Source organism: Ursus americanus, chromosome 3, assembly GCF_024610735.1.
Source record: "Ursus americanus isolate L20-20 chromosome 3, mUrsAme1.1.p, whole genome shotgun sequence".
NCBI classification, from domain to species: Eukaryota; Metazoa; Chordata; class Mammalia; order Carnivora; family Ursidae; genus Ursus; species Ursus americanus.
In genome coordinates this window covers 40,091,784-40,110,364 of record NC_142129.1, presented here as the reverse complement: position 1 = coordinate 40,110,364, position 18,581 = coordinate 40,091,784, and the positions used below count along the sequence as shown (strand labels likewise).

At 38.6% G+C, this 18,581-nt stretch overlaps 1 protein-coding gene across 3 annotated transcripts in view; it reads right to left on the bottom strand.

Moving 5' to 3' along the window:
* Window positions 1-18,581, bottom strand: part of AOAH (acyloxyacyl hydrolase) — a 250,760-nt gene that overhangs the window by 138,936 nt on the left and 93,243 nt on the right. For all 3 annotated transcript variants that reach the window (XM_045792859.2, XM_045792860.2, XM_087860902.1), the window contains one exon: window positions 6,544-6,610. In XM_045792859.2, the coding sequence (XP_045648815.1) occupies window positions 6,544-6,610 (67 nt within the window). The remainder of the gene's footprint in view (window positions 1-6,543; window positions 6,611-18,581) is intronic.

The following is an 18,581-nucleotide window of genomic DNA, read 5'->3' as shown; positions in this document are numbered from 1 at the left end:
TCAAGAATAGACCATGTTCTGGGACACAAAACAGGTCTCAGCCGATACCAAAAGATTGAAATTATCCCCTGCATATTCTCAGACCACAACGCTCTGAAATTGGAACTCAACCACAAGGAAAAATTTGGAAGAAACTCAAACACTTGGAGACTAAGAACCATCCTGCTCAGGAATGACTCGATAAACCAGGAAATCAAAAATCAAATTAAACAATTTATGGAGACCAATGAGAATGAAAATACAACAGTCCAAAACCTATGGGATACTGCAAAGGCAGTCCTAAGGGGGAAATACATAGCCATCCAAGCCTCACTCAAAAGAATAGAAAAATTTTAAATGCAGTTTTTATATTCTCACCTCAAGAAGCTGGAACAGCAACAGAGGGACAGGCCTAATCCACGCACAAGGAAGCAGTTGACCAAAATTAAAGCTGAAATCAATCAAGCAGAAACCAGAAGTACAGTAGAGCAGATCAACAGGACTAGAAGCTGGTTCTTGGAGAGAATCAATAAAATTGACAGACCACTGGCAAGACTTATCCAAAAGAAAAGAGAAAGGACCCAGATTATTAAAATTATGAATGAAAAAGGAGAGGTCACGACGAACACCATTGAAATTGGAAGGATTATTAGAAATTTTTATCAACAGCTATATGCCAATAAACTAAGCAATCTGGAAGAGATGGAATCCTTCCTGGAAACCTATAAATTACCAAGATTGAAAAAGGAAGAAATTGATTTCTTAAACAGGCCAATTAATTATGAAGAAATTGAGTCAGTGATAAACAACCTTCCAAATAACAAAACTCCAGGCCCGGACGGTTTTCCTGGGGAATTCTACCAAACATTCAAAGAAGAAATAATACCTATTCTCCTAAAGCTATTTCAAAAAATAGAAACAGAAGGAAAGCTACCAAACTCATTCTATGAGGCCAATATTACCTTGATCCCCAAACCAGGCAAAGACCCCCTCAAAAAGGAGAATTACAGACTGATTTCCCTAATGAATATGGACGCCAAAATCCTCAACAAGATACTTGCTAATAGAATCCAACAGTTCATTAAAAGGATTATCCACCACGATCAAGTGGGATTCATACCTGGGATGCAAGCGTGGTTCAATATTCGCAAATCAATCAGCGTGATACATCATATCAACAAGAAAAGACTCAGGAACCATATGATCCTCTCAATCGATGCCGAAAAAGCATTTGACAAAATACAGCATCCTTTCCTGATTAAAACCCTTCAGAGTGTAGGAATAGAAGGTACATTTCTCAATCTCATAAAAGCCATCTATGAAAAGCCTACTGCAAATATTATTCTCAATGGGGAAAAGCTGGAAGCCTTTCCCTTAAGATCAGGAACACGACAAGGATGCCCACTCTCGCCACTATTATTCAACATAGTACTAGAAGTCCTTGCAACAGCAATCAGACAACAAATAGGGATCAAAGGTATTCAAATCGGCAAAGAAGAAGTCAAAATGTCTCTCTTCGCAGATGACATGATACTCTATATGGAAAACCCAAAAGAAGCCACTCCCAAACTATTAGAAGTTATAGAGCAATTCAGTAACGTGGCGGGATACAAAATCAATGCTCAGAAATCAGTTGCATTTCTGTACACGAATAACGAGAACGAAGAAAGAGAAATCAGGGAATCCATCCCATTTACAATAGCACCAAAAACCATATGTTACCTTGGAATTAACTTAACCAGAGACGTAAAGGACCTTTATTCTAGAAACTATAAATCACTCTTAAAAGACATTGAGGAAGACATAAAAAGATGGAAAGATATTCCATGCTCATGGATCGGAAGAATTAACATAGTTAAAATGTCCATGCTACCCAGAGCAATCTACACTTTCAATGCTATCCTGATCAAAATACCGAGAACGTTTTTCAAAGAACTGGAACAAATAGTCCTTAAATTTGTATGGAACCAGAAAAGACCCCGAATCTCCAAGGAACTGTTGAAAAGGAAAAACAAAGCTGGGGGCATCACAATGCCGGATTTCGAGCTGTACTACAAAGCTGTGATCACAAAGACAGCATGGTACTGGCACAAAAACAGACACATAGACCAATGGAACAGAATAGAGAGCCCAGAAATGGACCCTCAGCTCTTTGGGCAACTAATATTTGATAAAGCAGGAAAAAACATCCGGTGGGAAAAAGACAGTCTCTTCAATAAATGGTGCTGGGAAAATTGGACAGCTACATGCAAAAGAATGAAACTTGACCACTATCTCACACCATACACAAAGATAAACTCCAAATGGATGAAAGACCTCGATGTGAGACAGGAATCCATCAAAATTCTAGAGGAGAACATAGGCAGCAACCTCTACGACATCAGCCAAAGCAACCTTTTTCATGACACATCCCCAAAGGCAAGAGAAACAAAAGATAAAATGAATTTATGGGACTTCATCAAGATTAAAAGTTTCTGCACATCCAAGGAAACAGTCAGAAAAACTAAGAGGCAGCCCGCGGAATGGGAGAATATATTTGCAAATGACACTACAGATAAAGGACTGGTATCCAAGATCTACAAAGAACTTCTCAAACTCAATACACGAGAAACAAATAAATCAAAAAATGGGCAGAAGATATGAACAGACACTTTTCCAATGAAGACATACAAATGGCTAACAGACACATGAAAAAATGTTCAAAATCATTAGCCATCAAGGAAATTCAAATCAAAACCACACTGAGATACCACCTTACGCCAGTTAGAATGGCAAAAATAGACAAGGCAAGAAACAACAATTGTTGGAGAGGATGTGGAGAAAGGGGATCCCTCCTACATTGTTGGTGGGAATGCAAGTTGGTACAGCCACTCTGGAAAACCGTGTGGAGGTCCCTTAAAAAGTTAAAAATTGAGCTACCCTATGATCCAGCCATTGCACTACTGGGTGTTTACCCCAAAGATACAGACGTAGTGAAGAGAAGGGCCATATGCACCCCAATGTTCATAGCAGCAATGTCCACAATAGCTAAATCGTGGAAGGAGCCGAGATGCCCTGCAACAGATGACTGGATTAAGAAGTTGTGGTCCATATATACAATGGAATATTACTCAGCAATCAGAAAGAATGAGTTCTCAACATTTGCTACAACATGGACGGCACTGGAGGAGATAATGCTTAGTGAAATAAGTCAAGCAGAGAAAGACAACTATCATATGATTTCTCTCATCTATGGAACATAAGAACTAGAATGATCAGTAGGGGAAGAAAGGGATAAAGAAAGGGGGGGTAATCAGAAGGGGGAATGAAACATGAGAGACTATGGACTATGAGAAACAAACTGAGGGTTACAGAGGGGAGGGGGGTGGGGGAATGGGATAGACCAGTGATGGGTAGTAAGGAGGGCACATATTGCATGGTGCACTGGGTGTTATACACAACTAATGAATCATCGAGCCTTACATTGAAAACCGGGGATGTACTGTATGGTGACTAACATAATATAATAAAAAATCATTATTAATAAAAAATAAATAAATAAATAAATAAAAGGAAAAATGTCTATCAGCAAACAACTAATATGGGTACTTGAAAATTACTCACAAATCAAACTAATGGTGGACAGAACCATGAAGAGGGATGATTTACTACATGTGTCTTTCTTCAAATGGCCCACCCCATACTAATGAGAATTTGTTATCTTAGGAATTTGAGTCATCTCAAAGGAGAAAAAAAGAGGGCCATACACAGGGAGTGGCCCTCTTTGGGTGGTTTGCTGGGACCATTCTTCTCTAACACCTTGTATTCATTTGTTGTCATTTGAGGTGGGGACTGTCCCTTGTACAGTTCACATCTGCAGTACCTAGGATAGTGTCTGTCTGTCCTCTCTGATCCTTGTGCTTAAATGTCTCATGCATCTGCCACTCTCCAGCCAGCTACAGAAGAGCAATGGGTTGCTCAACCAATCCAGTCCACAGCCCTTTTACTCCCAGCACACGTGATAGCTAATCTTTGGCTCCCCCTTTTGAGTATCTGCATGCATTGCCCTCTTTAGCTTCTGGGACTTTTTCCCACCTGCCTCTCAGGTTCCCTGATCTAGACCCAGCAGGACCTGTCTGGTAAAGCTGACATTTCCTCCAGAGTACCTGGCTCATACTAGGTATATAAGCAGATTCAATTTCTTTGGAGCAGTCTAGTCATAGCTCATCTGTAGTGATACTTTTGTTCTTTTAAAATAATTCAACAAACATTTACGGCAGGCCTTCAATATATACTGAAGACTCAAATATAGCACCAAGCCCTGAAGATACAAAGCCTTCTATTTCCCCTCCTTTCCTTCTTTCCTTCCTTCTTTCCTTCCTTCCTTCCTTCCTTCCTTCCTTCCTTCCTTCCTTCCTTCCTTCCTTCCTTCCTTCCTTCCATGTATTCAGTATTTTGCTAAGTACCTAGAGATGCAGAGATGAATAAAATGCAGTCCTGGCTCTCAGAAGGCTTTCAATCTAGTTAGTGACTCACAAAAGTCCATGGAGGATGAATTTACACAAAGATGTGGTACGTGCTGTGCTAGGGTTTGCACAGGGTCCCAGGAGTGTGTGTGTGTATGCGTGCGTGTGTGGTGTCAGCAGTGGGAATGTCATCTATCTTAGCCTGCAGAGGGTCAGGAAAGCTTCCAGAGGAAGTGACCCTGGAGCTGAGGTCTAAAAAAGTAGAATTTGTCCGGGGTGGAGGTTTTGGATGCACCAAGCAGGGGGAACACCTTATGCAAATGTCCCGAGGCCAAAACCTCTTGGTGTGTGTGGGGAATTACAAGTGATCTGGAGTGTGGAGGGATGAATCTGAAAATGTCCTCAGGGACTGATTTATAAATAGCCCTGTGTGTGTCACTACAGAATCCTGCAAAAGTGTGAAGACTGAAGAATTTTATGTTCGTGCCACATTAGTCTGGTATTTAAAAGATATTTGGCCAACTAGTATGCGGATTGTTGACCTGCAGGCCAACGGGCAGGCCCGCAAGCCTAGAATCCAGTTAGGAAGTATGAGTTAAAAAGAAAGCGTCTCTGCCTTCCAAACCCTCACAGTCTGGGGCTCAACAGAAATCATTTACCATAATAGAGTGAGGTACATATTAATACAGGCAGGTGCACAGCAAGCCCTAGCACTGATTACCACTGTGGACCGTATGATTTTAAGTTCCTCTTGTCTTTAAAATTCTGCAGCTCTAGGCTACCTACTTGTGGGGAATGATGCCTCTGAGCCTCTCTGCTTTGAGGCTTAATGGCATATAAAAGAGGAATCACGTAAGAATATTCATCATAATACCAGTAAACAACCCGAAAACCCATATGGGAGAGTGAAAGAATAGACTCTCGTAGAGACACAACATTCTATATAGTCAGAGGGAATGAACCACAGCAATGACACTATGTTATGTTATGGATGAAACTTAGACACATAAATCTAAGTGGTAGGTCCCAAAAGATTATATTCAATGTTATCCTCTCTTCATAAATTAAAGAAATAACTAAAATATGTTTTAAAGAAATATATATATAATAAATACAGTAAAATTCTAATTATTTTATGTAATTATATTACCATTAATTATAATTATTAATCATTAAGATATTAATCCATTAATATTCTATTAAGATTACTTTTCTACATTATATTGACATATACTTCTTATATGCTAATTGTAATTAATATGTCATTATCAATTATTAGCATAAATACATATAGAAATTTAACATAATATATTAACATAAGTATATATACATATATACTAAAACTACAGAAAAAGGAAAGCAAGAGAAAGATGAACATGGGTTTTATTACACGGATGGAGAAAAGCATGAGAATGAATGGCAGAGGGACTGGATGGTTAAATTATAACCAAGTTTCTAGACTTAGTTTGGGATGGTGGGTTTGGAAGCTAATCACATTATTCAAAGTTAATAAATAACTAAATAATAAATATAAGAAAGCCATGTATGGATCCTTGATGAGAAAATGTCCTGAATAGGAAGGAATATGATTTATCTGATCCAGTGCACCTAAGCTCAAAAAGGAAAGAAACATAAGAGAATGAAGGAAGCAGACAGATTATAACGGCACCTGTGCGGGATTCTGAGGGGCACCAGCTGGGGCTAGGGAAGCGGAGAGGGCCAGGAAGCCCGTGAGGGAGGAGAGAGGAGAAGAACCTAAGAACATAGCCTGGGACCCAAGCTGGGAGAGAAGAGAAAGGCTGGGACTCTTTGGGGAGCTCAGGAGAAGGGGCTAAATGCTTAGGTCCGGACGTAGGCTCTGCTTACTTCTTGGTAAAATTCCTTCTGAAAGGCTCTTGAGAAATCGAGCCAGGGGCCACACTGTGACCCAAGGGGAGCTTTTGGGGGACAACAGATCTGAGTCAGGTCTGAATGTTCCACTACTAACAAGAACAGAAACACAGCTCAAGCCCTTGTTCGGTGAGTACATCCTGCTGGAAGGGGAACCGGCTGCCTGGCAGCTTTCCTGTTGCCCCCACGTCCCCGCAACTGACCCAGGTTAATGTGCCAGCATACTCACAGTTTTATGATGTCCGGTCCAAACATTCTTATCACTAAATAGCAGGTGGTCTTCAAGAACAGCTTCTCTAAGAAGAAATAAAGAAGGGGAAATAGATTATTTTTTATTCTGATGACTTTAACACATGAGTTAAAAATAATCTTTACTAGGAATTGATGCTGAATAATTTATCATTAATTCAAGTGATTATAAGGGTTTAGGGGAAATGTTACAGTTAATGTATTCATTAAAACATCATCTTAGGTTTATGTGAATGCCACTTTGTTTACCATATATGATAAACATCACCAGTTTATTACAAAAATACAGTTAAATTTTTGGGTTTTATTTTCTTTTGTATATCAAGGAACCTCTGAATGTTGCTTAAGATCTCCTTTGTTGAAATAAAAGAAATAGGACTCACTTTAAAGTAAACAATATGAAATACAGCTTTGTTAAAAATGCTCTTCTTTCGTGTTCATTTGGGAAAAAAAGATCGCATTTTGGCTATTTATTTTTGGCCTTGGTATTCCAGAATTAGGAGACTGTCAAGATCTCTGCACTTCCATCTACCCCAGAGAACACAGACACACAGACACTCCCCACCAACGCACACAAACACACAACACATACACACACACAAACCAATCTCCTTCCTCTCCATTGTGACAGTACAGGGATGCTTTGTGGATTGATCTGTACAATGAAACTTGTGAACTCTCTAGTCCTGTTTTTCCAGTTTGTGAGTCCACTGTGAAACCTTGGGAATTAGAACCTTAGCACAATTAGGACAGATGGGCCGTCCTGGGAAGAGTTGGGAATCTCTCCCTGGTGAGAATTTATCTTGTCATGCTTATCTCAAACTGGGCTACCCACACCTTGCTTGGAGGACAGGGTAGTGGAAGAACAGGATAAATACGGGGAAATCTCTCTAGGACTTCATTTGTGCTCAATAGTAAATAATGTAAATATTACTTTTGTATTACCATAGATCTATTCATAGGACTTTTTTTTTTTCTACAATAAAGCAGGAACTTCAAACATACTATGCTTTTGAGGTAGGAATTTAAAACTATATCCCCACATTGACCTTACAGAAATGAAAAGAAGCATGGGGTAATACCATGACATCTGATGTCAGCAAATTAGATAACTAGATGAGATGGACAAATTCCTAGAAAGACAGGCTGCCAAAACTGACTCAAGAATAGACAGACAATCTGGATAGATGTATAACAAGAGATTGAATTAGTAATCAAAAGCTTCCCCCAAAGAAAAGCCCAGAACCAGATGGCTTCACTGGTGACTAGTACCAAACACCTAAAGAAAGCATCTGAATAGATTTTCTCCAAAGAAGATATATGAATAGCCAATAAACACATGCTCAACTTCTTTAGCTATTAAGGAAATGCAAATCAAAACCACAAGGAGATACCACTTCATACCCACTATGATATGCTATATTAAAAATGACAGATAATAGCAAGTACTGATGTGGAGATATTAGAATCGTCATACACTGCTGGTAGAAACATAAAATGGTGCGGCCACCTTGGTTAATGGTCTGACAGTTCCGCAAATGGTTCAACATACAGTTGCCGTATGATACAACAAGTCCACTCATAGGTATATACCCAAAAGAAAAAAAAACACATCCACACGAAAACTTGTACACGAATGTTCATAGAGATATTTAAAATAGCTGAGAAGTGGAAACAATTCAACCCAAATGTCCACTTACAAATGAATGAACTAAGTGGGCTATATCCATGCAATAGAATATTATTCAGCTGTGAAGAGTAATGAAGCAACATGCCACAACATGGATGGATATTAAGAACATTATGCTAAGTGAAAGAAAGGAAATGTCCGGAAGAGGTAAACGCATGGAGACAGAAAATAGATTAGTGGTTGCTTAGGTCTGGGGAGGATAGATATTGGGGCGGTGACAGCTCAGAAGTGCGAGGGTCCTTTTTCGTATGCTGAAAACGTTCTAAAATTCATCGTGGGGATGGATGCCCATCTCTGGGAATATACTAAAAGCCACTGAGTTATACATTTTAAATGGGTGAATTGCATAGTATGTGAATTATACCTTAATACACATGTTTTAAAGTAAAAACATCTCTTCCCCCTGGGTGCTCCTTTCAGGGGCACTGCAGTGGAGAGCGTCAAGAGCCTCTGATGTCATAGGACTCAGAGCTTGGATTTCAGCCCCTGTCGACCTGCTTCTGCCCTTCAGTGGTTTACCCTTTCTGGGTTTCAATTCCCTCATCTGAAAAATGTGCGAAAGGGATTCAGTCTCCTTCACTAGCCCATCTAGGAACTTGGGAGAATTATGTAACAGACATTCAAAATTACATGAATTGGCAAAGCACTCTGCAAGTGAGTTTCAAGCATGCCTAACGTAGAACTAGTTTAGCCGAGAGCTGGGCAATATTTTCCTCTTGCAGTACTGCTTGAAAGAGAAAATATGCCTTCTTCCTGGTAAAATAAAAGATGGTGTGTGTGTGTGTGTGTGTGTATTTTTTTAGAACCTTGTTTTTCTCAAGTTGAAACGAGTGGCTGCAAGTTTCTCTGTGTTCTCTGAGTTGGACCATCCGAATGATCCATTTCTCGAATGGATTCTGTGATCATTTCTCAGATGGATTCTGTGATGATTAAGAGTGGGGGGCTCCTGGAGCAACAGCAACAGCAGCATGAGATGGCCCCTTGACAGCTAAATTCTAGATCAGCACAGAGTGGAGATAGGCAAAGTCTCCAGAGCAAGCCGGATAGGGCCCAGTCAGCATGATCAGATGTAAGCTCACCGTTACTGATACAATCACGGAAAAGACTGTTACTGATGTAAAATGTATACAGTTAAACTGTGACCAGGAAGGTACAAGAGCATTTAATTTCTACAGAGTCAGACTTGGAACAGCACAGGAGAAAAAAAATGTGGCCATTCCCAAGGGCAAAGGAGGGTTAAAAAGGGGCAAGTGAGCCATCATCATACATTAGGTGTACACGTGTGTGTGAATAAAACCCAGAACATTATAGGTAGTAAGTCACCTTCACATTTACCATGAAGAAGTTTCTCATAAGAATCTTTTGAGGAAGTGTTTGTTCTTACCCTTGTTCTATAAGGAGGAACGTTAAGGTTTAGAGAGCTTAAGGCCCCAAATCACAGATCTATGACATGGTTCAGTAAGAGATTAAATTTTTTACTCCAAAAGCCCATGTTATTTGTAATGTGCATTTCAGCGTACTTAGGACATTTTATTTGCTGCTTCATCTACTCCAGGTATGGCAGGCTTTGTGATACATTAAGTACTGGTGAGAGATTTGAAGCACAGGGAGATTAACTGACCACACAGCTAGTTTTGAGGCTATGTTTTCTAGTTTGTTTGTAGATTTTCAGAACCTCCAGAACGTGAGGAGAGTTGCCTTCCTCATTTTAAATCTACATGAGTTTTTAGCTATCATAGCCCACGAAGATAAGATGTTTGCATAGGTGACCCCAGAAAGTGAAGTTCTAGCAAAGGTCTCAGGGCGTATGAGTCTGCTGACCCCTAGGGAGAATGATTCCATTAATCATTTTCCATTAACGATTCTGAGATTCTTCCAAGGTGTTTACTAATGAGAGCCAGAGGCAAAAGCAGCAGGTGAAACTGAAGGTCAGTAATGCTTTGCAGAATTAAAAAAAAAAAAGAAAAGAAAAAAGAAATCATTTTCCCAGGCAAGGAAAGGCCAATGTGATTTATTGAGTGATTATTCTCAAGAATGTTGCTTACATGCTTTCAGTCTGCTAAGGTTATGTTTTCTGAACTTGTTTTGCTTTGGAGGTAAAAGCAAAACAATTTAAAAATAATTTTTAAAATCATACCTGTGTGTTGAAGTCCATAATTTCACTTCCTCTGTCCCCCATTCTCCTGGCTCACCAGACAGGAGGCAATACTGGGTGCAATTAGGCACTATGGTTCAGGCCTATTCTGATTTCAAGAAGGAGAAATCCTGAGCTAGGAGACTGACTATCTTTGCCACCCTCTACAATCTGCATGGCCATTCGGCATGCTGGGTTCCACATCCATAACATGGAAACAGTAATGCCCACCGGCATTACAATGAAAGAGCACTGAATACCTTATTTCTATCCAGAGGTAAAGCATTAATTCATAAAACGAAAATAACCCCAAGCAGCATTCTTAATCCTTTGAAATTCCTTCAACTGAAAGGTAACCCACTGCGGAAAACTGAAATACCTACTTTGCTTCCCTTGGTAAAGTGTCAACTTTTTTTTTACCAACTTTTATTTTACCAGAATCTGAATTTCAGCCTCTCATTTACCTCAGAAGACTCTGAAATGTCCTGTGCTGAGTTAGCAGGAGCCCAGACCGGACACTGAAGACCAGGAATCTTGGTCCATGCTGTGTTACAACATTCTAGGACATTAGGGCAGGGTCATCTAGGAAGGAAGATTTTTACCGAGCCTTTCATCTTTGAACAATACTATGGACTCTGAGAAACAATCTGAGGGCTTCAGAGGGGAGGAGGGTGGGGGAATGGGATAGGCCGGTGATGGGTAGTAAGGAGGGCACGTATTGCATGGTGCACTAGGTGTTATATGCAACTAATGAATCATCGAACTTTGCATCAAAAACCAGGGATGTACTGTATGGTGACTAACATAATATAATAAAAAAATATTATTATAATAAAAAAAATACAACTTTGCCTAAAAAGAGAAAATCAAACACCAGGTACAAATGGTGATATGTGTGAGTGTGGTCTGTTACATGGAAATGACAACCAATCAAAACAAGTCTTAATGATAATTATGACTATTTTTCACTTTTTTCCTTTTTGTGAAATGGTAATATTTTTCTCTTCTTTAATTCAGAGATGTGAAAAGACAAAGCAAGGTTTATAATAGATTATGAATGTCCAGGAATAGGGGGATGGGTCAGTAAAATATGGGACATTTATGTGGTGAAGAACTGTAGAGTAATTAAGAGGCTTGACCTAAGTCTCTATGTCTTAACATAGATCTATAGATCTCAAAAACATATTGCTGAGTGAAAAACAGAAGTTGCAGAGCTATGCATATAGTAGACATTAATATGAAAGTAAAATCCCACATGGGGAGGATTCTGGAAAGATGATGTTGGAGGCAGTAGAGTTTTGGAATTTCTTTGAATTTCTACCTAAGTGGTGGTGGGGGGGGGGGTGGCGGTGGAAAGCTCCTGGATAGAAAAACCCAAAACCCATGGACAATTGTTATAACAAGAGTAGGTATCTCCACGAACCCCAAAACCCATTTAGGCAAGGATAAACCACTCACAGCTATAAGATTTGTGGGTTATTAATGTCCACGTGGAAGAAAGTAAAGGGAAGCAATGGAATGCCAGAGAAACCTGAGAATAGGTGAATCCCCAGGTAGCCTATAGGTATTACCTAGAAAGTATGGCAGGCCAATGAAAGAACAGCAGGTGACACCGGGAGGGGTTTTGCCCACTCTGACAGCAGATGAGTGCAAGGGGCTCAAGGCAGAAGGACTAAGGGGCTGGCCTGTCCAGGCATCTACAGATTGTAGAAACTGACCTGCCAGAGCTCCCCCCCAGAACAGCGTACACACTGAGGAGGAACTGCTGGGTTTGGAAACAACACTGAGCTGGACAGAAGCAAAGGAAAGAGCAAAATCCAGATAAAAGTGTGCAGGGGAACGGTCAGAAACTCTCTCAGAAAGCAGGCTGCTGTGTGTGTGTGTGTGTGTGTGTGTGTGTGTGTGTGCGCGCGTGTGTGCGTGTTAACACTACAGAAGAACAACAGAAAAAGTTCTGTGCATTTAGAAAAGTACCCTGAACCACTTCTCTTTTTAAGAGTTTTGGAAAACTAATTTCACATAAAAATGAGCAACAGAAATGTATCTAGGTCAACTCCCATACAAAGTTATTATAAGAAAAAAAAAAAAGAATAAGGAACAGAATCACATCCCTATAGAGAGCAAAAGCATGCCAGAAAATCAAGCCCAAAAAAGGATTAAAACATAACATAGTATTTCGAAATGAGCTAAGAAGCATTAATAAAATGCTATAAGTCATGAAAGAACAACAGAAGTCAGAATTAGAATAACTCAGACATGGACTAAAAGAACTCAGGGAAGAATACAAGATTGTAAGAGAAATGAAGTCTAAATTAGAGTGAACACAAGAACTGAATAAAGTCTTAAGAAAAATACAACGTGAAAAAGAGAAAAACTTTCAAGATAAAAAATAAAGGGATAGAAAGTATTCCAGAGAGAGGCAACATACTGAGGTGAGGCAAAGAAGATTCAAAATATGGATATTAGAAATCCCTGAAAAAGAAAACCAAATCAAGGAAACTGAACAAGTAAACAACTTTCCCGAAATTATTAAAAAACCAAATGCACTTGAGAGCATACTGCATGCCTGACATCAACATACAACTAATACCAAGACACATTCTAGTTAAATGACTGAAGAAGAGGAAAAAGAAATCTTTGAATTTCTAGGCGAAAATAGCAAGTGACTTACAAGAAAAAGGGAATTAGATTATAAGTTTTTTTAAAGACACATTTAAGATACTTAGGGAAAGAAACTGTGTGCCAAGGATTTATATACCCTTTAGAAAAACAACTGACTTTCAAGTGTAAAGGGCACAGTTTGCTATTGACATGCAAGAATTCAGGGAATATTGTTCCCGTGAGCCCTTCCTGAGGAATGAGCTTTAGACAGCAACTCAACTAGAGAGGCATTCTCATAAGGGCTGATGGTGAACATCGATCAAATAGTTGCTGATGGGATTGAGCCAAAGTGAGGGTGGGCAGGGAATGGGTATTGTACGTAATAGCTGTATGCTCAGGTCATATAGTACAATGATTATAAAGGGTGGAGAAATGGGAAAAGTATACGCAAAAAACAATTTTAACTGCTCTCTGTGATTATAAAGTATATTAATGGTAGCAGTACTAGGATTGATATTCTGAGACTGTTATATGTGTAATGAGGGATAGGTGAATGAGTAATTGTGGGATATTTTATCACTTTGTCCTTGAGAATTAGGACTTCAAGTGTGGAAAGAAGGAGATAAAGATATGATAGAGAGGAGATTAAGATGAAAATCCTGTGGGGGGAAAAATCCTGTAGTCCTGAATTTGAAGTGTCAGTATGAACTCATTAGACATTTTGTCTTAAAATTATATGTAATATAGGTAAATATATGTATATGTAAATATATGTATTTTTTCTAGCATTGTCTACTGAAGAGGCCTAGAAAGAATGACCAACTCAGTAGCAATGAACATTTCTACGCACCCAGATTGTGGTCTTAAAATACTATTTCACTAACGGAAATCAGAGCTTTTGAGAGAAATGATTGATTTCAAGCTTGGCTGGAAATGTACAAGACAGGGCTGGAACATCTTGCCATATCAGTTAGCGAGGAAGCTATCAAAGGTTACTTAGGCTTGTGTCAAAAGGACTCAGGAGCCAACCTGAAGAAGTTCCCAGTGGTCAAACATGAGACAATTTGAGTTACAAAAGGACAGTAATTGAAATAGACCAAAACTCATGAAATATGTATAAATTCAAGAGTTCATAATGATATTTTAAAGAAAAGTGATTGACTACTATGGGATGATCATAGAAAGGCAATGAATTATTTGAAAACTGGCAAGTAGAGCAAAGGAATCAGGCATGTATCTGGCCTTTCCTACTATGAACAATACCATGAGTGACTGTGGGGAAAACATGTCTAAAATATGAGGATGAGGGAAAGTGTCTCTGACTCATTTCCACCGCTAAATATCATATAAATGACATATTAGAATAGCACCATTTTGCAACTCCCAGTGAACTAACAGATCTGGTTATTGAGCATCAACAGCTACTCATATCACAAAAAGAAAAAAGAGAAAACCACATTTAATTGCCTCCCAATGAGAGAAAACCTCACCACTTACAGTCTTGCCAAAGAAATCAAACTGGAGTCCGATCAAGCCTCTGGATCTAGCTCCAAATTTACAGGAAATACAGAACACAGAGCAACATACTCAAACACACCACAGGAAAGCAATCCACAAAATCCAGACTGTGGGAAACTCTACAGGGCAAATCCCACAATTAAATTACATGGCAAAGAAAGGGATGGAAAGAAAGCTTGTAGATTAAAATAGACTTAAAAGACATACCACAAATTTTAAACTAGGCAAGACTATAGTGCAGGGAATGCTCACGTGGATGACAAAACTATAAAGCAATGCAAAAAAAAAGGGTACAGTAAAATTCAAGATGTTGTTCCTTTAGGCAAAAGAAGTGATTTATGATGGGATGGGGCTTCTGGAGTAGCTACCTATCTGTTCCTTCTTGACCTGGGCTATGTTTACCAGGTAAGTCACCTTTTAATAACTGATAAAGCTATGCATTTGTTCTGTGTGGCTTTCTACCTTTGTTTTGTTCTACCAAAAACAGGTTAAAAAATTACCCATTGAACAATACCATACATTGTTTATAGATTCATGCAAGTGAAAGTATAAACCTTGACAAGAACAATACCCATCAAGTTCATATGAGTGGTTCCCTCTAAGGAGATGGGAGGAGAATGGAACTGGGGGTAAGGGGAAGCCAAAGGGTGTTTCAAGTTTATCTGCCACATTCTAATTCCATAAAAGAAAGATGATGTAAATATGTCAAAACGTTAGCAATGGTCAATCTGGGACATTGTAAACACGTGTTTGTGTATTATTCTCTCTTGGTCTTTAGTTTGAATTCCAAGAAATTTAGCTCGTGAATACATATTGTGACTGAATGCAATAAATCCTCCAGAAATGCTTTGGTGCTGTTGGCACAGCGTGCTATGTAAATCTAAGACACAACCGCCATTAGCCTAGCTTCCTTACTTTGAAAAAAATTCATCCTTGATGAATTTGTTTCTTAACATTAAATGAATGACAATTTGACTCTCAAAGAAGTTTACCCAATGTGACTGTTGACCTAATAGTATTCTACAGGGGAAACAGAATCAGTATTTTCTCAATTTTGTTGAGATTGAAAGAGAAATACAGAACTTGTTTTTTTTTTTTTTTTGTAATCATTTTTAATCATTCTAGAACATGGAGATAATTTTAAATTATGATTTAATCATCAAACATAATACCTATTCCACCCAAATCTGTAAATTTGCTAAGTATGCTTTCTATTCCTTTTTTTAATTTAAATTTTAGGTAGTTAACATACAATGCATGCTGATTTTTGGAGTAGAATTCAGTGATTCATCACTTAAATACAATGAATGCTCATCATACCAAGTGCCCTTCTTAATACCCATTGCCCATCTATCCCACCCCCTACCCACCTTCCTCCATCACCCCTTAGTTTGTTCTCTTATCAAGAGTCTCTATTGCTTGTTTCCCTCTCTCCTTTTTTTCTTTTCCCCCTTCCCATATATTCATGTTTTCTTTCTTAAATTCCACATAGTGAGTGAGATCATATTGTATTTTGTCTTTCTCTGACTTATTTCACTTAGCATAATATACTCTAGCTCTATCCATGTCATTGCAAATGGCAAGATTTCACTCTTTTGATGGCTGAGGAGTATTCCGTTGTGTATGTATACCACATCTTCTTTATCCATTCATCAGTTGATGGATATTTGGGCTCTCTCCATAGTTTGGCTATTGTTGATAATGCTGCTATAAACGTTGGGGTGCATGTATCCCTCTGAATCTGAATTTGTGTATCCTTTGGGTAAATACCTAGTAGTGCAATTGCTGGATCATAGGGTAATTCTATTTTTAACATTTTGAGGAATCTCCATACTGTTCTCCAGAGTGGCTATACCAGTTTGCATTCCCACCAACAGTGCAAGAGGGTTCCCCTTTCTCTGCATCCTCGCCAACATCTGTTGTTTCTTGTGTTATTAATTTTAGTCATCCTGAGAGGTGTGAGATGGTATGTCATCATGGTTTTGATTTGTATTTCTCTGATGACGAGTGATGTTGAGCATCTTTTCATGAGTCTGTTAGCTATCTGGTTGTCTTTTTTGGAAAAGTGTCTATTCATGTCTTCTGCCCATTTCTTAACTGGGTTATTTGTTTTTTAGGTATTGAGTTTGATAAGTTCTTTATAGATTCTGGATACTAAACCTTATCAGATGTGTCATTTGCAAGTATCTTCTCCCATTCCATAGGCTGCCTTTTAGTTTTGCTGTTTCCTTTGCCGTGCAGAAGCTTTTTATCTTGATGAAGTCCCAATAGTTTACTTTTCTTTTGTTTCCCTTCCTTGTGGTGATGTTTCTAGTAAGAAATTGCTATAGCCGAGGTCAAAGAGGTTGCTGCCTCTGTTCTCCTCTAGGATTTTGATGATTTCCTATCTCACATTAAGGTCTTTCATCCACTTTGAATTTATTTTTGTGTATGGTGTAAGAAAGTGATCCAGTTTCATTCCGCATGTTGCTGTCCAAGTTTTCCAACATCATTTGTTGAAAAGACCATCTTTTTTCCATTGGATATTCTTTCCTGCTTTGTCAAAGATTAGTTGACCAGAGTTGAGGGTCATTTCTGGGTTCTCTATTCTGTCCCATTGATCCATGTGTCTAGTTTTTGTGCCAGCGCCATACTATCTTGATGACTACAGCTTTGTAGTATAGCTTGAAATCCAGAGTTGTGATGCCTCCAGTTCTGTTTTTCTTTTTCAGAATTGCTTTGGCTGTTTGGGGTCTTTTGTGGTTCCATCCAAATTTTAGGAGTTTGTTGTTCTCTGTGAAAAATGCTGGTGGTATTTTGATAGGGCTTGCATTAAATGTGTAGACTGCTTTGGGTAGTGTAGACATTTTAATGATGTTTGTTCTTCTGATCCATGAGCATGGAATGCTTTTCCATTTCTCTGTGTCCTCTTCAATTTCTTTCATAAGTGTTCTATAGTTTTCAGAGTATAGATTGTTTACTTATCTAGTCAGATTTATTCCTAGGTATCTTATGGTTTTTGCTGCAATTGCAAATGGAACTGATTCCTTGATTTCTTCTTCTGCTGCTTCATTATTGGTGTATAGAAATGCAATAGATTTTTGCACACTGATTTTATATCCTGTGACTTTGCTGAATTCATGTATGAGTTCTAGCATTTTTTGGTGGAGTCTTTCAGATTTCCTACATAGAGTATCATGTTGTCTGCAAATAGTGAAAGTTTGACTTCTTCCTTGCCCATTTGGATGCCTTTTGTTTCTTTTTGTTATCTGATTGCTGAGGCTAAAACTTCCAGTACTATGTTAAATAGTAATGGTGAGAGTGGACATCCTTGTCTTGTCCTGACCATAGGGGAAAGACCCTGTTTCTCCCCATTGAGGATAATGTTAGCCGTGGGTCTTTCATATATGATATGAAGGTATGTTTCATCTACCCCTACTTTGTTGTTGTTTTTTTTTTTAATCAGGAAAGGATGCTGTATTTTGTCAAAAGCTTTTTTTGCATCTATTGACAGGATCATATGGTTCTTTTCCTTTCTTTCATTAATACAGTGTATCAAGTTCATTTATTTGCAAATATTAAACCACCCCTGCAGCTGAGGAATAAATTCCACTTGATTGTGGTGAATAATGCTTTTAATGTACTGTTGAATTTTATTTGCTAGTATTTTGAGAATTTTTGCATCCATGTTCATCGGGGATATTGGCCTGTAATTCTCCTTTTTAGTGGGGTCTTTGTCTGGTTTTGGAATCAAGGTAATGCTGACTTTGTAGAATGAGCTTGGAAGTTCTCCTTCCATCTCCATTTTTTAGAAGTTTGCGAAGAATAGGTATTAACTATTCTTTAAATTTTTGGTAGAATTCCCCTGGGAAACCATCCAGCCTAGGACTTTTGTTTTTTTGGGAGATTTTTGATTACTGATTCAGTTTCTTTCCTGGTTATGGGTCTGTTGACATTTTCCATTTCTTCCTGTTTTAGTTTTGGTAGTTTGTAAGTTTCTAGGAATTTGTCCATTTTCTCCAGGTTGCCCAGTTTGTTGGCATATAATTTTTCACAGGATTCTCTTATAATTGTTTGTATTTCTGTGGTGTTGTGA